At 43.9% G+C, this 26,100-nt stretch overlaps 1 protein-coding gene across 2 annotated transcripts in view; it reads right to left on the bottom strand.

Annotated features, from left to right (window-relative positions):
- The window catches only part of triob (trio Rho guanine nucleotide exchange factor b), an 84,006-nt gene that overhangs the window by 32,181 nt on the left and 25,725 nt on the right, over positions 1–26,100 (bottom strand). For both annotated transcript variants that reach the window (XM_071539862.1, XM_071539863.1), the window contains exons 12-32: positions 25,610–25,779; positions 24,896–25,070; positions 18,763–18,958; positions 16,343–16,509; positions 12,682–12,801; positions 11,290–11,388; positions 11,082–11,174; positions 10,516–10,665; positions 9,727–9,841; positions 9,131–9,246; positions 7,307–7,429; positions 6,811–7,005; positions 6,479–6,594; positions 5,105–5,171; positions 4,395–4,504; positions 3,930–3,999; positions 3,472–3,561; positions 2,999–3,091; positions 2,723–2,834; positions 2,151–2,341; positions 1,784–1,885 (exon numbers count right to left, since the gene is read on the bottom strand). In XM_071539862.1, coding sequence (XP_071395963.1) covers positions 1,784–1,885; positions 2,151–2,341; positions 2,723–2,834; positions 2,999–3,091; positions 3,472–3,561; positions 3,930–3,999; positions 4,395–4,504; positions 5,105–5,171; positions 6,479–6,594; positions 6,811–7,005; positions 7,307–7,429; positions 9,131–9,246; positions 9,727–9,841; positions 10,516–10,665; positions 11,082–11,174; positions 11,290–11,388; positions 12,682–12,801; positions 16,343–16,509; positions 18,763–18,958; positions 24,896–25,070; positions 25,610–25,779 — 2,670 coding nt within the window. The remainder of the gene's footprint in view (positions 1–1,783; positions 1,886–2,150; positions 2,342–2,722; positions 2,835–2,998; positions 3,092–3,471; positions 3,562–3,929; positions 4,000–4,394; positions 4,505–5,104; positions 5,172–6,478; positions 6,595–6,810; positions 7,006–7,306; positions 7,430–9,130; positions 9,247–9,726; positions 9,842–10,515; positions 10,666–11,081; positions 11,175–11,289; positions 11,389–12,681; positions 12,802–16,342; positions 16,510–18,762; positions 18,959–24,895; positions 25,071–25,609; positions 25,780–26,100) is intronic.

The following is a 26,100-nucleotide window of genomic DNA, read 5'->3' as shown; positions in this document are numbered from 1 at the left end:
CAGGCAGACATACATATGATTCGCGTGTACAGCAGTTCAAACTAGTCAGGACTTTTTTCCCCCCTTTTTCACACACACACACACACACACACACACACACACACAGGCAAGTCCACAAAAGGCTCGCATTAACATTAGACATTAACATACTTCAGCGAAGGAAAATGAAACCAGCTATTCTCTTCATTATGAGACCTGACTGAATGAGTTGTTGACCAGCAGCACAGAGTGAGGTCTAATTTAGTCATTACAGTCCATTCTGAGCCTGCATGAGCGCTCTGATCCCTGCAATCACAGCGCTTTAGACACACGCCAATATATAGAGACACACACACACACACACACACACACACACACACACACACACACAGAAAAATGTGAAATTACGGACCACTTGGAGATCCACAGAGAGACTAAGGACATTTTTGGTGTTTATTTACGTCAGCCAGTCAATGCGTAGATACTGTAATTAGCATATGACTACAGCCCCCCCCCGATGTCTTCTCCTCCTTCACTTAGCAACCAGCGGCACCAAGGCTGCTGTGTTACTGTGTTACATAAGAAGCAGATTAAGATGCTCATTACAGTTATGCAATAAAACCTTGTACAGCACACACACACACACCGTAACACATACACTAGGACTCACACTGTTTCTCTTTCTCTCTCTCTCTCTCACACACACACACCATGCATAAAACATGGGGTCCTGACTCACTGCGCGCTAACCAGCGAGTCGCTTGTGAGTTCGGCTTATGACCCACCGACTGCTATGCTAATGTTGATGAGCAGAAAAGAAGACAAAGTGGCAGAAAGTAACACTCCACCCCCCCCCCCCCCCCCTTTCTTGGCTGAACAGAAGGAGCCGTGTGTAGGACTCAGTGTGGGTGGACCACAGGCATGGGGTGACTCTTCCTTATGTGTAAACAACTTGACCGGTGCTGCAGAAGAGTATTCAATCTGCGGGGGGGGGGGGCGGTTTAACAAGTCAGCGCAGTGCCGGGAGCAGAACTAAAACTGCCAAAAAATATATCCTTATAAAACACATATTTCCGGTCCTCAGGTCTAACTTGGCGAGTCACGTCAGAAGCCGTAAAATATCCTAAAAAAGCACACCCTGTTCATTCAAACATACACTGTTAATTGAAATATTAACGCATTGACCGAATACCAAACATGTTGTTTATGTACTGTTTAAGATTGATATTGCTTGGCAGAATAATATAACTAGTAATATAATTATTTCATTATTATTGACTGAAAATAAATGATTTGAAAAATTACACTGGTGCATTACCATCATTTTAGAGAAGCTTTGCCTATTTACTAGGAATGGGACGATATACCAAAATTCAATATATCTCAAAACAAAAATGTGATAATACGTATCTTGGGGCATAAAAATGAATCATGATATTAGTTCCATTTTATTCTGCTGTAGTAATCACAAATGAGATGCTTGACCATCACAATTTCACAAGCTCTCCATCCAAATGATAATATTTGCACTTTGTAATGACATTTTTAAATTGTTTACATTTGATGATTTGTGGCTCAGAAATAAACATAAATCTGCACTTCACATCATACTTCAAATCATATTCTAACATAAGCATATCGTCCCATCCCTACTATTTACGCTTCTCCACTGTTTAAAATTGTTGGCTTGTTGCTTCAATTTCTCATCACTTTGTTTGTACAAGGTCAGTGTGCAATCATTTTCATGATAAGAAAAAAGAAAAAAGCATTATTCATCATCACTGTCAGTATCACATGATCATACCTTGAGGACGATCTTGTTGTCAGAGGTGGGGGTCCTGCCCACCCAGAGGGCGAACTTGCAGGGGTCTCCCTCCACGTGCTCCGTCACCCCGAGTTCTGACGTCTACGGGGGAAAAAACAAAACAAAAACATAGCAGCACAATTAGATGAAAGACTAAACAGAGAGTGCACAGTCAATGCACTTTTAATCTCAAGAGAAGCAATAACCTGCAAACAAACATGTACCTAGACTAAAAACAAACGACGTGTGAAACCATCGTTCCTTAATTACATTTTCTTCTCAATTGCCTTAATCGGTGCAGAAACAGCCTAAACCCTGGGGAACAAACATTACAAGGTAAGAGTCCGTAAAGTAGTAAATTACTTACAAAGAGCTTGCTCTTGTAGAGGTACTTGCTGCGCCCGTTGGAGTCCTTCACCTCCTTGCTGAAGACCAGCGACATCTCGAAGAGGAAGAGGTGCCGGTCGCGGCCCTTCCGGATCAGAGTCTTGGGATCCCAAACCTGGAAGGAATCCTGGAGGATCAGCTCTCCCTGGGAGTCGATGTTCCCATCAAACCCTGAGGCAGCGAAGAGAGAAGAGAGAAGAGAGAGGAGAGAAGAGGAATTTAGGGGTGTTTGCATGCGAGCAAGTGTGTGTGTGTGTGGGTGCCAAAAAGAGACGAGTAAAATGAAATAGTTACGGCTGACTCATGGCTGAGTAATTTGTCCTCAACGTGATTCTAATTCACAAACATAACCAAAATGAAATTTCAATCAATGGCAGACTAGAACACACTCAGTGACTTACTCATTTCCAAATTTGTTCATTTTTGTTTACTCCAAACTGCTGGATGACTTTACAAGTGTACACCAGAGAACCTAATGTTGTGAGTCGAATGAGTAGGGGAGGTAGGTGTGTGTGTGTGTGTGTGTGTGTGTGTGTGTGTGTGTGTACACACCATCCAGCATGGAGAGGTGCATGGCATCGTTGGCTCTCTTGGGGACACTGAGCATCACCTCCAGACCGTCCTTGATCTCTCCTTTACCTTCCTCACAGCATGTCAGCAACTCCTACAGCAGAAAACACAGAGAGAGGGAAAGAGAGAGAGAGAGAGAGAGAGAGAGAGAGAGAGAGAGAGAGAGAGAGAGTTGCATCTCTTCCTTGCACATGTTACATTTGTACATTTAAATCCCACCGTCCACTTGCAAATCGAAAACAATGCTGAACCTTGTACCTTGAGAAGCAGCTGGTACTTGGTGATTCTCTGGACTGGTTTGATCAGGTAAGAGGAGATGGAGTTGGCAAGACGATGCCTTTGCTGGATCTCCTGTAAATCCAGAAGACAAACACACAAGTCTTACACAAGCTGAGGTCGTCATAATTCACACTGTGTTCAAACTATAACTGAAGCCTTGAAGAAAAAATGTGAGAGCTCAAAGGGAATTGTTGAACAGTCAATGTGGTTTCATTTGTATTGTCAAACCAAATGGTTTGGACAGTGAATGTTATACATCAGCTGAAAGTTCACTATCTCTACTTTCTAGAATTGCATTCACATTTGCATTTAGATTGCAAAATGTGACAGCATCATATATCTGTAAACTAAACTTGTATGAGTGACTGTTCATCTAATGGGTTTAATCGATCAAGCATCATCTCGGTTTATCTTGAGTTATCTAAAGTCTAGCAGTATTGATAGTTACTTACATCAAAGTAGGGTCCAGCATGCTCCAGGATGAGCTGAGTGGAGTCCGGCTTGTTCTTACAGTAGTTCACATACATCTGGAACTTATCAGCCTGAACAGGAGAAACAACATCGATACTTTACTCACAAGATTGATGAAGAGACCTAGATGCCTATATTAGAGTTTCATTCCAAAATAAGATATCTACCATTTGAAAGAAATTGACCCTAGCACTTAACAAAATGATTGTTGGCATGAAAGTGCAGGCCATTATTGGTTGCCATTTAAGTTTTGTTTGTTTATGAAATTCTCCTGTGTTTCTGAAATACTGACATTGAAATAATAGAATTTTTTCCCCAAATGAATATATGATGTTTTGGAATGAAACCCCTCATTTGGACATGGTTACATGGACAAAAAATATATATCTATATATTTTAAGATTATGTTTTGCCATTTTTCGACTCGAAGTCCTCTTACCCAGGTGACGAAACAATGGCCCACGTCTTCTGGCAACTGCTCGTACTTCTCCAGCTCCTTCAGGAAGATACTGTACAGAGACAGACACAAAATTAAAGGAGGAACTATAGGAAGTTGGGGAACAATTGTGCACATTCACCATTCCTGGGTAAATTAATGCCACCAAAATATATTCCAATACAGACCAGTGGTTCCACTGTAATGTTTCGCAGCAGTGGCGGATGGGTAATTTAGGTTTTAGATCCAAGACCATCCCTGTTTTAGTCTCATCTTTGGTTCTAGTGCAGGCTGCGGCATTGTTTTTATTTTGACACTTTGCATAAAATCACAAATTCTAAATAAACTGTGCTTTCTTTTGCAAAATCCATGTTTCAACTGCATCAAGGATCATGCTGTGCTAGTGTGCAATTATTGAATGCATGAAAGGGAATCATTACTATATACACAACTTTCCACTCTACTGACTTGTGATGAAACTCGTAGAGGTCCTGCATGTTGCCGAAGATGATGTGCTCTTTGTTGACGATGCCGGGAGGAATCTCCTCCACACCGCTGGTCATCTCCCACAGGTACGTCTGGAGAAACACACACCACAGCAGAACTAATTAAAATACACAGAAAACCTGTCAGTGCCTGCCTCAGCTCATTTTGGATCACGGATCACCGCCATACATAGTTTAATTCAGTATTCGGTTCCTGAGATACAGATATTTTATGAAACACATACTGGAGCATTAAGAGTTAGTCAAGTGGTTCTAATTTAAAGACCCGTCTGGATCTCACGCCTCTATCTGCAGCTCACCGAGACTTTAAACATTACCCTGTTTTGCATAAATCAAATAAGCCTTTCACAGAAATAAAGATATTGGTCTGAATGTGACACACTCATTGATTCCCAGCCAAAAATAGAAGCAGTCTAATCTGCCTAACGGTATTTTCAGTGAAGACGGAAGTAGTGGGAAGTGAGAACTATCACTTCATCTGGTTGTACAGTCCCACTGACATGCTTTGCTGCCTGCCTGTTGTGAGTACTATGTGGTGCTGTGTACTGTAATCAGATCTATTTTTTCACTTTGTGTTTTCCACTCCTGACTGTGTGAACAGGACCAGTGCTTCTAACCAAACACTTCTCCAGGTGTGTGTGTGTGTGTGTGCGTTTCCACTACAATACTTACATCCATACACTCTCGTAGGTCTCTGACGTAGGCTTTCTCTGTTTGAATCAGCTCAGCCATTATAAATCTGGAAGGAAATGCGCATTGTGAGAAGAGTGGATCCCCAACATGGTTTGGTCTACTTATCAAAATAAAAATAACCCCAAGATAGATGTTTTCAGGTAACGAAATGAGTCCTCAGGGGAAACCGAAGATCAGAATAAACCTCTTTTCCAGTATGCGCTTTATTATAAGTTTTATTGTATTTTCATAAAATAAACAAAGCTGAGGAGGTAGAACAACTAATTAAAAAGGGCTTATCAAACATTTCACCCCTAGTGTGAAACCGAAGCATCAAAAGAGACTAACAGTTTCTTTGACTCTGCTTAATTGCCTCTACATGTTTTTCTACTTCTGCTGTAGCTTTTGAAATAAGCATAAGTCTGTAAAACTCTTTGAAGGTAGCTTGTGATGGCATGCTGTACTACAGTATTACACAAATATAGCATGATCTGATTATGAAGCTATCACAGCACACAGAAAACAACAGCTCAAACACAGAACCCCAGGGAAAACAGGAACAGGTTCTGAAAGCTAAACGTTCACTTTTAACAGACTCGTTATTCTGCCTCTGTTGTCGATGGTTTTGAAGTTTAACACGTCAAATAAGAACGCGTGGCAGGAAGATGAATATGCATTAATATTACAGATAAAATACTAAGTTGAGAGCACAGAGAAGATTCGTGGCTTTTATCTTTTGACTTACAATAGCATACAGAGTGCCATTACAATAGGTGGTGATGTAAACAGTATTCTGGAGGCTAATTTAATGCTCTATCATGCATATGTATTAGAACTCACTCTTTCCTGTGTTTAATTTATTGATAATGTCTGCTTATGGCTTGTAAACATATGCAATTTAAGGGCTTTTCATGGGCTCTCCACTGTAGAAACTCTCAAAACCCATATAAAACTCATTAGATATGCCATACAGCACCAGGGACACTCAAACAGATTTAGTGAGAATTGCTCACAAGGAACCTCGCTGCTCTGTTTCGCCCATAAATTCCATAATTCCATTCTTTTTTACACACTTGACTGCATTTGAACATCTCAAAGTGTTCAGTACGATATATGCTGACATACGCTGGGCAATATGATTGTCAACTCTACACTATCGCTGAAGATTATTCTTCATAACAATAATCACCATATGTGAAAGAACAGTGGGTCTACAACTATCGGCCCTGAGCAATATCTTTCTGTACTTTTGCTGGAAATGTTTGAATTATTTCTCCGGGCATTTTTTTCCAGACCTGCGTATAGGAACCCTGTGATATATCTTCACTCCTGAGCAGATTGTGTGTGCCAGTCAAATGTCTGTGTTTCACTCACTCTTTCCTCCGCGCCGACTTCCTCTTCTCCTCGTTGAGCTCGTGGGCGGCATCCCTCAGCTTGACCTCTGACCCCGGGGCGCTGGCCGGGATGATGTCCAGTTGTAGATCTTTACTCTGGGAAGACAGAGAGATTATGTCATGCGGAGCCGTGACAGCGGGCGGGGACCTTTCAGTGTATGTCGAGAGCCGGTGCGTCTCAAAAATGAAAAGTGCAATGTGTCCGCTCTCTCTTAGCCTCCTCCTCAAAATGAATGGAGAATAATAGATCTGATATTTGTCCTCTTTTGGGGATTTTTCAAAAGGAGAATCCCTGGAACGGCGGGTACTCACAGCCTTGTTGGAGTCGGACGATATGCCCAGCGCCGTCTCCAGGCAGGTCCGGTATTTGTCCATGCGGAGAGAGAAGTCCCGGTAGCGCTTGTCCACCGAGGACACCCATTTCTTTATCTCCAGGGCGTGGGCGTGGCCCTTGTCACAAAACCCGTCCGCCAGCTGGATCAGCAGCTTCACCCGCTCTTTGGTTTGCTGTCGGCGGAGAGCCAGCGGAGAAAGACGGGGAAAGAAAAGCGGCGGGGGGAGGGGGGGGGGAGAGACAGAGAGAGAGAGAGAGAGAGAGTTAGGGATTGGTGTGTTGTTTGATGGATACAATAGCTTGTTCTACAACACAATAACAGTGACACAGCAACCGGCAGAGAGGACAATGCGCTGCCCTGGGAATGGGCCTCACAGCAGAGTGCAGGACTGTGCAAGCATACAACACAACACAACAAATAGACACACTCTCTCACACACATGCACAGACATATACACACACACACACACACACCTTGGCTGTGATCTGGAAGTCTTCGTGCTCTTTCAGCAGCTCCTGTGTGTGGTGGATGCTGGAGCCGGTGGAAGTGTGCGTGGACAGGTAAAACTCTCCGGTGTCGTGGATCCACTCCAGCGCCTGAGGAGAGGAGCGATGACTGAGTCAGCACATTTACATTTATATAGGGATTTAACCTACACTCCTATCCAGTGGACTGTTTCTTCAAACGGGGATTGGTGGGGATTTAACGCAGTGTTGTTTTTTCCATTGTTTGGTTTCAAAATCCAACAAGGATAACAAATTATGCATTTCATAGTTTGTATTAATCACTCCCTCTCAATTTTACTCAGATGTCCTTAATCGTATTCAGAGAAATTCAGTTTCAAGTTAGTATTCATGAATCATCATAATTGTAGTTGCAATTAAGGAGCTGCAGAAACAACAATATGATACAGGGAATTAGTTATTCTGAGTTTAGTTTCTTGCTGACACAGACACATATCAGCATAAGTTAATGTGAATGTGAACACGCTGGAACATGCAGATAAAGCAACTGACACACACACACTCTCACACACGCCTTACACTTCTGCACAAAATCCCTTACAAGCATACAGCAACCTAGAATTCCTACTTCTCAAAGTTATTCAATCCCAGATTTCCAGTTATTCCAGTTATTCCGTAAATTTCCAGGGTCCTACTTAGTTATCATTCTTCCTCGTGTAGTTCTTCATAACTGGGCCTGCAGGTGAGGGACCTCATTGGCCAACAGTGGCATAACTGGTCCAGTCAAACTGTGAGAAGACAAGACCTAGAAGAGTTTGGGCCCGGGGGATAAAACCTGGATAGCCCTAGAATAGCCGTGTCCTAGAAACATCTGATGTCATCGGATTTTATTGGCCGGGTGCGCTCCCCTGTGCCTGTGCTGTGCTATCCTTATGCCACAAGAGGGAGCACACTGCCTCATATTTATTTCAGACAGAGCCTCATTTTAACTTTGAGAGTTTGTCCAGGTTGTGCCGTGGACTCTAAAACTGAGAATTTCTGGCTGCAAATACACAACAATTTTGCATCAAAGCTATGATGAAACACAATATTCCAAAAGCTCAGTTTCTTAGCAATGACCAATAAAGCAGGAATGTGGAGGGATCCCAGCTGGAAACGGCAATGCCCAAACTATCCACGGCATTCTTGTATCTTAGAACAGTTGCTGATCTGAGGCCTGTTTGCCTTTCAAGTCAGAGTGAAGTATACAGTCATGTGACCTGACTTATCATCCTAGATCAGAACTAGGCCTAAAACTCCGAAAAGTTTTACAGTCTCGAGCCCAGAGCTTCAAATGTTCCTGGAGAGGCATTTTTTTCCAATCAGTACTGTCTGAGGGAGAAAATGGGTGGTTGGAAACATATGCTTGGCAACGCTCTGTAATAAGCTCAGTGCCGAAGTTTATTGGGTCACATAATCACAGCTGTCTTTAGGGCTGTCATTGTTGAACGCGCCTGCCAGCCTCCATCACTTCCAATACATTCGCACAGCATCGTTGCTGAGGAATAAAAAAGCAGAGGGACAGAGGAACACGGGGAACACTAAAGCGACGGCGTGTTTGGCTTAAAAAAGAGCAGCAAAACAAGATGTAAGCGGCGTGTGTGTGTGTGTTTGTTGAGTCAGTTCCAGTTGAAATGGGGAGCAATCCTCTGACACTGAGAAGGCTTCATTCTGTTCTAGTTAACTCAGTCGACTAGTGAACAGAATGACACTGATCTGCTTAGCCTTATGTTCCTCTTGCTGCTGATCCTGGCCAGCGTACACACACACACACACACACACACACACACACACCTGCTTGGCGCTGCGTTCAAACACCACGTATTGCTGGCACTGGTCCAGCCTCCTCTTCCTCATGGTCCAGAAGTGGAGCACTCTGTTCTCTCTCTGCAGCAACTCATTCAAGATGTCTGATAAACACACACACACACACAAGAGCGCAGTAAATAATTAACATGTTTGTTTATCAAGTCAACATTATGCAGGAACATATTGAAAGTCTCAATGAATTTATAATACTGTGAAGAACGTAACAAATAGGGGATGGAAACAGTTAAGTAAGCAGGTAGTAAATTACTCAAGATGTCTGGCAAGAACACAAGAAGATAAACAAGTTGATTCAAAATGTCTGGCAAGATAATCCAATGCAATACAAAATCCTATTATGATTCTTATAATCCTTGTTTCCCTGTTAGCTTGCCAGACATATTTGATATCATTGGAAACGGATGCTGAAGTCAATTCTACTTGTACAGGTAAAGACAGAGTTTAAAGGGATAAAAACTCCAAAAATACTGTGAAGAACCAGACAAAAGGCTGAATACGTTTCTATTGCACTGGCTGGTGATGACAAGATACAGCATCTATAAAAGTGATTATTGATTACTTACTCTTGACCTGTGTCTCGGGAGCTTTGACGTGGGACAGCATGCCGGGCATGTTGACGCTGTTTCTGTGCAGGTACTTCAGGAACACATCAGCATTACGCCTGGCTAACGTACAGGCCTGGCAATATACAGAGGGAGGAGAGATGTTACTTGATACTCTGATTTCATTCACAAGGCTCTTAAAAGGAGCCAAAAAGTCAAAACATTCCTTCAAGTAAAGCAATAGGATACGAAAAAGGAATTATCTTTGGGATATCATTCAGCATCCAGCACAACAGATGAAATGATCAATACTGAAAATGTACTGACAGTAGGGATGGGACGACATGCGTATCTTATGATACGATTCAATATGCGATATGGGGTTCACAATTCAATACTAAACTTAATACTTTGTTGTTTACTGTCATACTTTGTTGTCAAAAATGAAGTCTGTTGACAACAAAGTCAGACTGCAGAATTATGTTTATTTCTGAGCCACAATGGCTCAATGGCACAATGGCTTCTAGCAATGGCACTGGCTCGCTAGAATGTAAACAACATTTTAAAATATCACTACAAAGTGCAAATAAAATCATTTGGATGGAGAGCTTGTGAAATTGTGATGGTCAAGCCGTCTCATTTGTGATTACTACAGCAGGATAACATGGAGCTAACATTGCGATAAATCTTTCGGCCCCACGATACGTATTGTCACATTTTTGCATTGCGATACATTGAATTTCGATATATCGTCCCATCCCTAATTGACAGATAATGCTTCTAATGTTTTCCCCTGTCTGTCTCTCTCACCTTGAGGAAGGCCTCTTTCTGCTCCAGGTGCTTGCTGATCATGGGAGTGACGTGGTCCGACTCGCTGTTGGGGCCCAGCTTATCAGCGCCACCGCACCAGTCCTCTTCTCTCTTGTACTCCTGCTCCAGGCTTTCCAACACGCTGCACACCTGGAACACAGATAAACATCAAACTCCTGCTCCCCTAATGCAACAGCGGTCTTCTCTCTTATACTCCAACTATTACAAATTCCTTTAATGCATCCCTAACCACTTCTATTTTTTTCTCATAGTCCAGGTCCAGACTTTCCAGGTCACTGCACACTGATATATGAACACAGATATACACAGAGGAGAGTTTAATTCCCATAATCCAACACCAGTCCTGTTCTTTCAGATACTCATGCTCTGAATTCGCTAGCAACACTCAAAACACCTGTTTGAGCCAGATCCCAAAATAAAAAAATAACCAAAAAAAACCCCATAAACTCTCACCTGTCAGGACTCATCAGGTACAGCTGAGCAAGAATTCTCACAGCTTTTACACACATACACACACACACTCACATATGCAAACACACAAGTACCTGTTCGGAGGTCTTGTAGAAGGCAACGGAAGCGTTGACCAGCTTGAGCCTGTCCTCCATCTTCAGCATCAGCTGCTGCCAGTGGTCTGCCACCTTCACATCAAACAGGACAAATGAGTTTACCACTTCCAGCTACAGCAACAAGTGTATTTTAGACGATTTCACAAAGCTTTACACTGAGATATGTGACACCGTAAGAGAGCGCTACCTTTTCTGCGCAGTCTCTGATCATGTCCATGTCGTAGTGGTTGGCCTGGAGCAAGGCCTCAGCCTTCTGCTGCACCTGCAGCGCACTCTGGTGGGTTTTCTACACGGGGGAGAGAAGGGGTGGGGTGGGGGAATGAATTCAAGAGTTAGTCGAGTCTCTGTGTCTCAATGATTGCTTTGGAAATAAGGCTTCAGCTTCAGTCTGGCGGGGAGGAAAGGGGCTGGAGAGCAACGGAGACACGGCAAAATAAATAAATACAGTGTCTGATTATAGCCGTGTCACACAGATCGGCCTGCAGCGAGCACTCTGGAGAGGAAACGAGATAGGGCGGCAAAAAAAAAAAAAAACAACAACAAAAAAAACGAGACGGTATCTGGTAATTTTTGTGTCATGGTGGTTAGCCCGGGGAAGGGCTTCTGCTCCGTCACTGGAGTAGAGCACTTTAAGGAAGGAAAGCAGAGGGAGATAAAGGAAGAACGAAGGGTTTGGTGACGTTTTTCCCCCTCTGCGGCACCAGTAGGGCACGCTCAAGGAGGAGAGGAGCAGGGGATGAAAGGAAGGATGGATGGAGGAGAGGAGAGGAGGATGAAAAGGAACTGGAACTACTCTCGTCACACTGGACCCATTTTGTGTATTAGGGACTTCGGTTATAGCGTGCATATGAAAATTCCAGCCGCACATACAATATGCATGGTGAAATTAAAGTAATAATCATAAACAGAGCTTGTCTCCTGGGTGTGCGTCTTTGTGTGTGTGTGTGTGTGTGTGTGTGTGTGTATGTGAGCTCTATAGAAGTAGGTCAGGTACAGGCCTGCATTAAAATGAGCCAGGCTCGAGAGAGTTCAAAGGAGATGTGCCCCGCATAATCAGTGGTAAAGGGAGAAAGGACGTGAAGAAGGGAGGTAAGCAGAGAGAGGGAGAGAGAGAGAGAAGAAAGAAAGAGAGAAAGAGGGAGAGATACAAGTTATTCATAATTCCATTTCATGTGTGACTGGTGATGAGGACGGGAGGCAACGCAAACATCAGGCGTGGACCCGCATTTTAAAGAGCTTCGGAGAGGCAAAAGGTTGAGGGATGAGGGGGAACAGTGGGAATCAAGGAGATGCAGAGGTGGTGGAGGATGAGAGAGAAGGGAGATGAAGAATGGAGGTGAAGGAGGGGGGGGGTAAAAGGGAGAGGCGGGGGAGTAAAGAGCTGAATCAAGACACACATGAAGAAGGGGAAGACGATAGAGGGCGGAAAAAGGAAGGAAAATACGCAACTGGAAGTGAAAAATGGGCGAATGAACCAGGTGATTAAAGATGGCTGACTCCTGGTGTGAGATCATTACCTCGTCCCATAGTACAAAGCACATGGACAACACACAAGAAGTGAATGGATTTTTTTTTTTACCTCTATGGCATGTTGGAATTGCTCGTGCTCCTTCTGCAGCTGTTCGGCCTCTTGTAATGAACTGGCTGTGATCAGACCAGCGTTCAGCATGGACTCCCCATTACGGATCCAACCGAGCACCTACAACACACACACACACACACACACACACACACACACACACACACAGATAAGACTTTTTATTCCAGATGATTACAACGCATAAACATATACAGTCTCATATATATAGAGTTGCTCAAACTTGGATCAAGACATAGCGCAACAGAGCATTTCACAGCCCAGCCTCCATGCACACTTAACATATGACCCTCACCCCCCCCCTCCCTCCCCATACACACGCACACACCATATTGCAATAAACACTAACCCCACTTCCAGCCCACATATAAAAGACCATTAATCAGTTCAGGGAGTCTACCAATGTGATGTCACCCATTACCTAACCCATTTCTCTCTCTCCAACCTACCAACCCCCCAAGGGAAAAAAAGCTTCAATTAGGGTTTAAAATGTGAATGTGGCTTCAACTCGCACCAAATAGTGTTTCACATCGGCTTAATATCCAAAATTCAATATTCGCAATGCTGTCCAGCCAAAATATCGAAATATATGATATTTTGGTGTAATATGCTCAGGAAAATGGGCTGATTGTGGAAAAGGGAACAAATAAAATTATTATTTGTAGTTTTTAGTTTAGTTTAATTTCTCGCTCTCTCCTCTCTGCCTCTCCTCCTCTGCACCTTCTCTGTCGCCCCATTTTCTTCCTCCTCTACCTCGATCACCCGTTTACTGTTCTCTCTCTCCAAGCGCCCCTCCTCTCACCTCCCCCCCTTTCTCTGTCTCTTCTCATATCCTTTCTCCACCGTTTCTCCAACCCTGACGCCTCCTCCTTCCCTCGCATTCCTCTTGCTCTTCCACCTCTCTTGCGATCCCTCGATTCTCGTCAAACCTCACCCCGCAGACAATTCCCCACCTCCCTGCTCTAATCGCTTTTATCCCACACACACCTCCTTTTATTTCTCTTTCCCCCTTTCTCCCCAATCTCTTCAACAAACACCACCCCGCCCCATCCCCATCCCCACCGCACACACACACACATATACATGCTCGCACACAAAATCACCTCCATATCTTCATCTATACCACTTGCGCTACTCTGTTTCATACTATCATTTTAACCCCTCCTCAAAAAAGACACTCACACACACACACACACAGACAAATGCATATACTCCCAGACACGCGCCAAATCACCTTCCCTCATGTTTCTGTACACCTACTTCTAGCCAAAGGGTAACATTCCATACAGTCTGCCCTCAGAGACTCCTCTCACTCTCTCTCTCTCTCTCTCTCCCTCCCTCCCTCTGACTCAGCATGCACACCTGCTGTGTGGGTGACAGGCAGCTCCGCAAATGAAGCTTGGCTGTAAAAGTGATGATGCAACACAAGCCTGACTCCTGTTTTTCAGCTACTTCACCAGGACCGATGTTTTCCATTGCGTCTGCAATGTCCCAAGTCTGTGCTCAGGAGAATCACGGGTGTCAGCTACTGAAACTATCTGGGGTTTTTGTATGCACACATGCCCTTATGTCCTAACCCTAATGTGCATGCACAAACACACATACACACACACACACATGAGTATGGTATGGTACACCATTAGATTTACATAATATATTCAAGTGTTAAACCCCACCACTACAAGCCTGACCTTAACCCTTACCTTTACTTACTTTTATCTTTATTATAACCCTTGCTCTAATCCTAATCCCCACTCCTAAACTGAGCCATTATCCTAATGAGATCCAGCAAGCAGTCCTCACAAGTGGACACTGTTAGTTTTGGGACATTTGAATCCAACAAGATAGTAAAAATCAGATCACACACACACACACATACACACACACACACACACACACGATAGCAATAACAGGGCATGAGTAATCTCTGGCCCTGGCCCATTTATAAATAAATAAGTGCGGGGCAGAAATACACACGGTATGATTAACAGATGATGGTTGTGCCCTACTTTTGTCTTACAGGACCGCTTTATTTGCCCAGCATTCAATGTGGAGGGGCGCATTGGCCGGGCATTCCCATGTGTGGCACTGGATGGCAGAAATAGTTCATTTTAGTTCATGATGATCGCTGAAGGTCATCTCGATATTGATTTAAATTAAGCCACTTCTCCGGTAAATCTCAAAAAACTCAAATAACTGTAGCTACTGTGCAGAATCACAGTGGTTTCTGTAACATGCTATTTGTGGCAGAGGAACAGTCTATAGCAAGACATATAATATATATAATATAATATAATATTGCCTATCAGTGGGTGGATGAGCTGTGTAAAAATCAGTAACACGAGTCATGATCATAGTAGGCCTATCGTACCTGTGTCTCATATTTGATGCCCGTGTATCTTCTAAATTGGTTTGTAGCAGTGATGTTTGGGGGTCATGTTGGTTATTTTACTCTTGATTCCATGTCTGACCCCATGTTGGTCCCAATTCTAGGGTTCTAGGTTGAAGTATTAAAGCCCTTCTTATTTGGCTCTACATTTGTTTTTGTTTTGCTAGGAAATCGATCCAGGCTATATTGCAATGTCAAGCTCCACATAGCCAATTTTCTTGTTGTGATTGCACGCGACTACTGAAGGAATATAGGGAAGGAAACGCCGGTTGACTCGCTCTTCACTCACACAATAATAAGCCAAGAAATTGTGTCTCTTTCCCAATGTCATCTCTCCTTCTCCCTCCCTATCCCTCCAGTCAGTTTCTCTCTACATCATTTATTTTCTTCTTCTCTCCCTTCATATCTTTCCCTGTCTCCCTACACCTTGGCTGAACCTCCCATATTTCATCCATTTCTTTCCTCTCTGTCTTTGCCAAAGAGAGAGAGAGAGAGAAAGATAGAGAGAGAGAGACAGTTTGTTGACACAGGATGAGTCATCTAGCCATGGTCATGTACAGACAGAACGCATTCTAGCCCTTTAGCACTTCAACACACACTGCTGTTGCATCACGGTGCTCTGGAGCAATGTATGGGCAGAGTGTGGGTCTGTCTTTCCACATGCCTCTTACAGCTTGACCTGGGTCTGTAGATGAGAAAGCATTACATATAGCCCTGGGTGTGCTTGTTTATGAGTCCCAGCACATGTGAGCACTCATGTGTGTGTGTGTGTCACACAGAATCCACCTTATAACCTCCTGTTTAACATACTGTACACAGGTCTCCACTTGTGTGTACGTGTCTGTGAGCATGTACCAGTTTGACCTCGGCCCATCTGTGTGTTTGTGTGTGTTTTCCTGCATGTGTGTAATGGCACATGCATGGATCTGTATGTGTGTGTATGTGTGCACGTACAGTATATGCGTTATGTCTGTATATGAATATATGAGTACTAAACTTTTTGTTAATCTGGCATCGTTCTATTTAACATTTAATTTTGCTTTGAGGCTCCAAAATGTTTCAGCTAACCCGAGTAAAAAGCAGACGTCATGACAATAATACAGGGATTATTCTTTCATAAGTGAAAAGCCTCGCCCTTCTTGTTTTTCAGAGTGCATTCATAACCCCGTAACCGCCTTCCTATCACTGCCTGGACGTTGCATCATGTGTGCCACCTCTAATGCTCTCTTCTCCTTCTCTTCATGAAGTGTTTACCTGTTTGACCTCGGCCTGCAGGTGCCTCAGCTGGACGCACTGCTCCAGGTGTCTCCTGTGCTGCTCTGCCGCCAGGTCCAGCTCCTGCTGCTTCTCATGGAGAAACTCCAGCAGGTCCTGGACCCGGGTGGCCATGTCCACATCTCTGTCACACAGCAGCTCCACACCTGCACACAGAGAAGACATATGATATAGGGATGGAACGATATATTGAAATTCAATATATCGCGATAAAAAAAATACGTATCGTGGGGCAGAAAAACTAATCGCGATATTAGCTCCATTTTATTCTGCTGTAGTAATCACAAATGAGACGGCTTGACCAATCTCACAAGCTCTCAATCCAAAATATATTATTCACACTTTGTAATGACATTCTTAAATTGTCTTTTCTTTATCAATATTAATTTTTACTGTTATTGACGCAGGCAAATAGGTAGGGAGGGTGGAAGGTGGAGAGAGATATTAAGAGATTCTGTCCACATCTCTGCCACATGCTGATTCCACATCCATGGAGGCAGAGGGAGAGGCAGAAAATACATATTTCATGAATGTTTGCTCTTTGTTATCTGCATCTATAGGAAAATACACGGCAGCAGGGTGGATAGAGATATTCATATTTAAAAAAAAATAATTCTTTTGACTGAGAACAGGACCGAGGAGTAACTGGATTAAACATGGATGGCATGCGTTCACACCTGCAAATTAATAATGTGCTATTGCTTTAATGTTATGTACACAGGCCTATCTCTACATTTTTAATGACACGGCAAAACTGACATCTGGATATATGCAGTGCATAAAGAGTCATTAATAATGCACTTAACAATAAAAAGGGAAACCGTGCAGAGAATATAGTGCTGATTTAGAATTATTTCTCAAAAGCATTTACCGCACAAACATTTCATGGCAAACGCTGCATAATCTGTACTCACATTTTAGTCCTGTGTTCCAGAGCAGCATTGTGTGCCAGTGGTGATGCTAGCTGCAAGGCCGGCCCTGCTAGATAGCCACTGTGCTAGCTCTCGCAGTTCTATCATGAAGCTAGCCATGTGGCTAGCTGTAGCCCTGCAGCTGGCTGACTATAGAGCCAGATTGGTGCATAACCTCAGCTACATTTGCACTGTGACAATCAGCCTGTTTCTCTGAGCTCTGCAGAGCAAAAGAGGCGTGGTCCGGGTCATCTAAAAAATGCATTTCGGTGTGTGTGTGTGTGTGTGTGTGTGTGTGTGTGTGAGAGAGTGTCTTGCACAACAGTGGTTTTAACCAGGCAGCGAACATGAGTCTAAAGGATTAAGAGGCAAAATCTGTCTGGCAAAGCGGGCCTGCTGCTCTGCTGGCCTCTCCTTCCTTCCTCCCCCCTCTTCCCTCCATTTCTTTCTCATCAATCCTTGCCTCCTCCCTCGCTCCCTTCCTCCTCCATCACCTTGCTCAGTGAGACTCCCTCTCCCTCCCACCTGTGCACCGTCCCTCCTCCTCCTCTCTCTCAAACTCTATAAATTTAACCTACCCCAGTTTTCCCTCCCCTACCGACACTGTCTTATCGCCACACATCCTCTCTGCAGTTTGCCTGCTTCACCCTACTTCCACTTTAATTTAGTTCAAATCAAGCTAAACTCACTCTCTGATACACAAAACACCCCCCCCCCCTCCATCCCCCCAACAAGTTGAGTTGTGGAGTTTACAGACTCTCCTCATTTTGCTGTCCCAAAGCACTCGCTGCTCTACTTTTCTCTTTCTCCTCACCGTCCTCTTCCTCTCCTCCTCCTCCTCCTCTTTCCTCCACCAGCTCTGTGCCATTGACCTGACCTGATCTCTCTGATCCTCTGTATAGCTGCTAGGCTGACAGCGGCTGTCTGGGTCACATGCATCATAAACTAAGATTTTAACAAGACACACATACAGTAATATGCAGTTCAGGACTGGATTTTGCGCACTTGGGTGTGTGTGTGTGTGTGCACATGCTTGTGTACTGTACCTACGTATGTGTGTGGTGCATGTAGCTTTGTAGCAACCGATAATGTAATAACTGCCAGAAAATGTAATGATAATGTAATAAAACGTCCCTCTAAGTGAGTCGAACATGTAATAAAAGCCATTAACGTAATAAATAGCCGGATAATGTAATAAAATCTCCTGACCATTATTGTAATAACTTTTTTCCAATAATGTAATAAACTATAAAATTATATGGCAGTTATTACATTATAGGGTTGTACCTTTTTTAACCTATAATGTAAAAATATTGACTAATAACATAATAGATTCTGATGGGAGATTAACAAATTAACGTTTTTTATTACATTTTCGACTCACTTTTTGCATTCGGCAGTTATTACACGATTGGTTGCTACAAGCCTGTATGTGCGCGTGCGTGTGTGTGTGTGTGTGTGTGTGTGTGTCTGTTGCCCGTCACTCACCGGAGGCCTGGACCTCGGTGACGTACTGCAGCAGCTCCTGTCCCTGGTGGATGACGTCGAAGGTGAGGTTGTTCATGGTGAGCGCCTTGTCCGCGTGGTGCTGCAGCCGCTGCTCCGCCAGCGTCAGGTCCTCCGTGTCAAACTCGCCCATCTGCTGCGACAGCTCCTCGTTCCATGACTCCAGGTCCGAGATGATCTGGGGGGGGGGGGGGGGGGGGGGGGGGGATAAAGAGGAGAGAGGGGGAGAGAGAGAGAGAGACAGAGGGTAAAGTAGTCATAAAATCTGCGGTGATATGAAAGCCACGAGGTCGTAAACTTAAAGATCACTTGGTTTTAACTGACGACACTGAACACAATTACACGCCTATATCCAATAAGGACTTTCACAATCAGGATCGTTAGTTCTCAATTCAGAATTCTCAGGATCGTTCGTTCTCATGTTCTCATCCTCACCCACCAACACAATCACAGCAAAATATCGAGATGTCATCCTATATGATTATGAGAGAATTTATGACTACCAGGTCAAACTGTCTCTTGTCTAATTGCTGTATCCCAAACGCCCCAGGCTGTCATAAAAAGCGATAACATATTACAATGGTGACTGCACGGCTGGTGAAGCAGACGCACTGAGATGTCGGCGCTTGTCTCGGAGTGCCCACGCAGACTGAATCACCATACCGGGGGCACCTGAATCCTGGCACCGTCCCGCTCTGTTCTGTCAGTGTTTCCCTGTACCAAGTCGGCAGGTCTAGTCTAGGCTTTCAAGCTCGCTTTGACCAAAGCCAACTATCTGGAAAGAGTTACGCCTTTGAAATCAGCGGGTCTCTGACAGTTCCCAGTGCTTCCTGATAGAATGTTGAATGAGCTAATGTTGCCCGGCAACAAAAACAATTTGTGGAGTTTCAGCAGAAAACTGAACTACTGGTGGCACAGTCTGTTAATGGGAAAGCTGGTGCTGTAGTCGAGGTTAACCACTAATGTACAGAGCGTACCCTCCTCTTGCTCTGGGGCATATAGAGTTCACCATTCAGCCAAACTGTCATTAATGTGTATGGGAGGGTTAAAGCATGACCTAAGGCTTGTGCTGTCAAGCTTGCTATTTACAGTACTGTGGCCACAGCATGATTCATGAAATACAAAACTGATTAAATAGCAACACTCCTGCTCTCCGCTACTTCAGTGATATGGGCTTGTAAATCACACTTCCACTAAAGGCTAGACACTGGTGTCTGGGTCACATATCAACCCAACATTCAGCTGCTCTGTAACCTTATAAGCTAATGTAAAGAATGTGTCAGATAGAAATGTGTGGCGTTACCATGCCCTGACAACTGGATGTCTACGAGGATTACATGTAAGTAATGGGAACATGTCATACATGTGATGCAGAAGCTCATCAACAGTGGGTAAAACCTGATCTGAGTATGAAGCTGCTTTGACAGCTGTCCTCATCCATTCAGACACTGCGAGTGTAATCTCTTGTGTCTTGCAAGACCTCCAACAATGGAGAAAATTAAGTGAGAGTGCCTTAAGGAAAGGAAAGTCCAGCGTGGCGCCGACGCCGTGCGAGACAGATAGAGAAAAGAGAGAGGTGTGTGTGGCTGTGAGCGTGTGTGTGTGTGTGACTGGCAGAGAGTGCTGAGATTCCTAAAGCGAGACAAAATATCTGTATGAGAATGCGCTTCTCTCCGGCCTTGCCAGTTTTAATTTCCTCTCTGCCTCTCCAGCTCTAACCCCGGCTGCGGCTGATGCGGTCCTGTCCAAGTCTGCGGATAGAGCATGATGAGAGCAGGAGACAGGGTGTGAGTGATTCACACTGCAACCATACACTGCTGGACTTAGGGTTAGGGAATAACCTGAGGATGGTGCTGCATTTAAATAATAGCATATGAGAGGGAGTGCTATCATGGTTATTGATACCAATGTGCAGCAGATGAAGGCTGCAGGCTGAGATCTTGTATATTATTGGTCTTATACATTATGTACGACACAACATTTTATTTTTACAATAGCATCAAACTTTAAACAAAGATACCATTCAAACTAAGTATAGCTACTTCCATATCTTCTTTTAAACGTCAACTAAAAACACATTTCTAAACAAGCCTTTGATTGATATTTATTCTATTTTATTTTTCTATCTTTTTATCTTATTTTATTTTACTTCTTATTTATTTTATCAGTTATTTTACATTGTTTCCTTGTTGTCACTGTCTAAGCACTTTGTAACCATGTTAAGAAAAGTGCTATATAAATATAATAAAAATAAAAAATATAAAGTTATTATTATTATTAAAGATCAAATAATTTAATAATTGAATTGCGGTCCTCTGTCAACAAAAAATAGTTCCCCTTTGCCAAGTAATAACAATTAATCAATTTATTAACAATTAATCAATTTGTTAATTCACTTTGGAACAAAGTGAATTAACAAAGTGTAAACAAGATGGAGTGATACCGTTCGAGTTAGGAGGTAGTTTATAGTTTATATATTGCGGTTAGAAGCATTCATGAATGCCTCTCGTCCAATCAAAACCTGTGGTTGGAAACGAGCATTTTGCAATTAAATATTGTGTACTGCTTTATCCCAATGTGTTCTCTATCTTTGAGTCTATGGAGGAGAGTAAAGCTGTGGGTGGAGGTGTTTCCGTGCCTGAGATGGTTACACTGTGAATTATAGATGCACACAAGTTGCCGATAAACAACTGTCGCCGTGCCCTTGAGTGTTTTTGCTGGGTGGAATATTGAACAAATCTAAAGCAGCAACACAATTGCAGCCGAGAACAATGAGGTCTGTGTCAGTCAGTCAAAACAAAACCAAACACAATCTCAACAAACCTCTTTGTTTCTGATTCTTTCTCTCTCTCATACAAAAACTCTGTTTACTCAGTTTCGTTTGATAGGAAAAAAATTGTGTTTCTCTCTCTCTCGCACTCATTATTTACAACGTAACTGTCTGATTTACTGGCAGCCTATTATTTTCACAGCACCGCCAGGACTTCAACCTCTCAGCCTGCAGACTAAAACACTCACAGAGCCAATAATAACCAACATGGAAACACAACAGAATCCATATCCATCTATATATTTATCTTATATGTGTAGCCAGTATCTCACACATAATATAAAAGTTCAGTAAGCTATTAAAGCTTTTGTCACCACTCAAATGAACCAATCAGCAACTTCATGCCTTCTTCTCTGTTTTCTCTCTTATGTTCTTGAATGTTAACACCAGATCTAAACCCTCAACCAGAACCAAACAAATCCAATTAGGATCAGGATCATCTGCAATTCTATTCAAATCATCGCTGTGAAAAAGTGCATTGTACCTGTTCCTCTGCACTGAGCTACAGTAAGTAATGTGATGGCAGGTGGCACCTCCTCCTCCTCTTTATGCTCACAGACGGCTTCTTTCTACCTGTCAGCTAGCGCAGTAGGGAAGCAACAGTAGCAGACCTGCTGAGCTCTCTTGGAGCTGAATACCTCCACACAGGCAGCACATGAGCTGGCTTCACAAACTTGGATTTTGCTTTATAGAATTCCTCTAAGTGGAGATCTCCATCCTCTTTTTTTTTTTCAGTCTTGGACGAGGTTTATCGCATGTCCATGAAAGCCGTTTTATCTGTGTTGTCCACCACCACAAAGCGACCATAATACTGTTAATTCTATTTTAGAACTGCTGGGTTCTTAGACCCACAGAACTTGAATTAATAAGTTCTGCGCTTAGACTGCTTCCCTGCAGAATATGCCTACAACGGTAGTCAGATAAACTGCTTTAGTGAAAAAGAGTCTAATCCTCTCTCCAGGCAGAAAGGAGTGTATTGCTTTCTTTACAACAAAGTAGGAATTCTGGATTCACCAGATAAAATCTCCTCCATGCAGCGAGACACGGTTGTCTTGGCCACCAGTACAGAGTAAACTGAGTTATCAAGCTCTTTCAGCGCAGATTAAAATCCCCTTCTCTGGCAACAAAGCAGGAACTTACCAGGCACTCATTTCCACTCTGCTCTCCTCTCCTCTTACAGTTCAGTAGAATGCCCTCCGTGTGCAGAAAGACCATCTCCACCGGCTACCAGCGCTACGAAAACCACCTACCAACTCTGAGCATGTCTCTCCTTCTCAGCGGTGGGCAGAGAGACAGGGATCAACTCTGTGAGACGGTGGATGTCTCACCTCAGCCCTCACCTCCAACACACACCCCCATACAAGCCAGGAGGGAGTGTCACAGGGCGTGTGTATTTGTCTGAGTGTGCGTGCGTGAGTGTGTGTGTGTGTGTGTGTGTGTATGTGTGTGGGCAGGGAGTGGAGGGAAACAAATGCCTCCTCCACCCACCTTCATGCCCTAGCACTGTGTCATATCAGGCTTGTGTATGTGTGTGTCTGTGTGTGTGTGTGTGTGCTTCTGTGTTGAGCGACTAGTAGAATCACCAGCATTGCCTGAGCTGACGTGAAGCGCTAATGTAAGACTTAACTGTTCTTCTGGGTCAACAATACTGACACAACAGACTTGAAATCAACCGCTGAACTGCCACACAGTGAGGCAGAATTCATGCATGGACAAACACATAATACAGCACCATGTACTTTTTTACAGGGATAAATTCAGCGATTTTGGACCTATATACAGTAACTTGTCTCTTACATACCTGTAGTACTTGGACCCGCAGAGAATATTGGCTCCAGAGTCAGCTGTTGGTTGAAACTGTGAGCTGTGTCCAAGTACTACAGGTATGTAAGAGACAAATTATATATAGGTCTAAAACTGCTGAACTTATCCTTTAAAGAGGGTTGTTGTGGATGTTTCCCCTCTATTCATCCAAAGATGGAGTCTATCTGAGTCAGGTTTGGCAGAAATTAAGACAAATAACACTGACATGACTGACAACCATGCCATTAAAACCATAAATGGATTTTGTGGTTCCTAATCCATATCATAAATTTCCTCAGCATGTAAAGGAACACATAATCTTTTACTTTCAAGGGGGGAAAAATACAGTTCCAAGGTTCTTACGCAGCACTGGTGATGTGATTGTTATTGAATGCCATTTCCCCCCACACACACACACACACACACACACACACACTCTCTCTCTCTCTCATTCACGCTCCACAGACTCATCATCTGCTGTGATAACTTCCCAGAACACATCTCACTGCTTACACTGTCCTCATGAATATCAGCCTGCTCTGCTTTCGCTTCCAAAAAAAGGGGCTGCGGCGTAATTCATCGTATCAGCGTGGCATGGCTCAACAAAAGCGATTTGGCCGCTACGATAAACATCACGAGAAACATAAAAAAAAGCCTTAAAACGAGCAGCCATCATATCGGAACACCAGCCGAGAGGAAGCATTCACTCTCACAGCGGGAGAGTTAAGGAATTAGCGGATGAAAAATGTAACCGAAAGCCGGCCGGGGAGGGGGAACGGGATTGGAATGAGTCAGTGGATGAAACGTGTCAAGTGGAACTAAATGCTTTTTTTTAATGTAAGACATGTGAGAGCGCCGCTGTGTATTCAAACAAGCGGCGTGCACTGTCAGAGACCAGCGGGCGTCCTCGCCACAGGACTGAATCTCCCTTGTTACGGTTTAATAGTCCATCAGCTCAGAGTCACAGTCATTCCGGTTTTCCCAATATGTCTGTTGCCACGAGTGATTGATCTCTCCGCATTTAAGAAGAGGAAAAAAAAAAAGACTCTTGGATTCTGCATTTATATCTCTCTCTCATTCTTCTTCTTCTTCCTCCTTCTTTTCATCTCCGTTCTTCATTTCGCTTCCCTCTCATCTTTTAACACCTCTGCTTTCTGCTTTCCACCTCCACTGCTCCCTTTCATCCAACCATCTTGCCTCTGTAACTCTTTGAAGATGCTGGCCCACCTCTTGTATTTGTGTTACTCCTTTTCTGAAGTTCTTTATCCTTTATCCTCTGTTCCCATCAGATGTCTCTCTCTCTCTCTTCTCTTTTCCCATCAGATGTCTCTCCCTCTCTCTTCTCTTTTCCCATCAGATCTCTCTGTCTCTCTCTCTCTCTCTCTCAAAAGAAGATTAATAAATAAAGATGCGCCCCAGTGTATTTAAATGTATCTTTCTCTCTCTCTCTCATCCCCCCCTCCCACCTCCCCCTCTACTCACGTCGATGGCGTCCCTCTCGAAGATGCGGAGCTGGAGGAAGAGCTCCAGCTTGATCTTCCTCTCCTGGAAGAGCTCCTCCATCTGGCCCTGGGCCTCGTCCAGCTGCTGCAGCACGCTCTCGATGTGGGCCATGGAGCTGTTGTGGGGAGTCTTGTTGCTCGAGATGGCCGAGTCTCTGCGGAGAGAGAGAGAGAGAGAGAGAGGTCAGACAGAGGGGAGTTAGGGGTAACATAGTGCAACAGTAGGCAAAAAAAAAAACACTTTGAATTTGCGGGAGCGGGCTGCGGCTTCCAGTTCTTGTGGAGAAATCCCCGGGGGAGGTTAAAGAAAGTTCCCCGAACACACAAACAGTTTAACTCGGGATGTGACATAACATTGAGTCAGTAGTGAGCTATTGCATTCAATAAAAGCAGAAACCTTGTGGCCCTTTTTCCAACTGAATGATTTCCTCTCTCTTTTATTCACTCTAAAAGAAAATTCCTTCTCTCTCTCTCCTCAGCCCTTATTGCATTCCTTTTCCTCTTACTTCACTCTTACATGTTTGTTCTATGGTCACATCAATATTGCCAGGTCACGAAGGCCCTGACTTTTTGCTCTCCTTAGAGTCAGGATAGGTGTGTGTGTGTGTGTTGGGGGGATGCATACCACTGGACCGGCCCGACTAAAACCCTGGGCTCGTCCCTGGTAGGTTTCATGTATTACAGTAATGTTAACCTGAGCTGCTGTATGAGGTCCTCTCCCTCCTTGATGACATTGACGGTAGCCTGCAGCGTGGTCTGCTGCTGCTGGCCGAACCGCTTGATCAGGTCCTGCACCGCCTCCACGGACTCCGCGTACACGTCGTCCAGCAGCTCCTTCTGAAGCTCCTCCAACCACGTCCACAGCTAGAGGGGATCGACAGGAGGAAACGAGGGGGTTAGAGGTGTAAAAAGGGTTCACAAGCGGCCAATCAGAGAGGAGAGAAAGGAATAGAGAGAGCTGTCTAAACGCAGTCGTAACAGGACAGATAGACAAGCTGCCAAATGGACAGACCAGAAGATGGGACAGAGAAATTGATTTCTCCGTCCCACCAGTTCTGTTCAAAGCTGGTGTTTGGTGAGTGGTCATCTCTGTAACAGATTAGCCATCTGGGCGAATTGGCTCGGCGCTCTAAAGCCCTGGCACACTAACCTGGGCGCAGGAGAGAGACCCTGGCACCCGCTGCT

Source organism: Centroberyx affinis, unplaced genomic scaffold, assembly GCF_046629955.1.
Source record: "Centroberyx affinis isolate AG114_WGS23_722 - 3 ecotype Tasmania unplaced genomic scaffold, CSIRO-AGI_Caff_v1 ptg003528l_1, whole genome shotgun sequence".
NCBI lineage: Eukaryota > Metazoa > Chordata > Actinopteri > Beryciformes > Berycidae > Centroberyx > Centroberyx affinis.
This window is presented reverse-complemented; position numbering and strand designations above follow the sequence as displayed.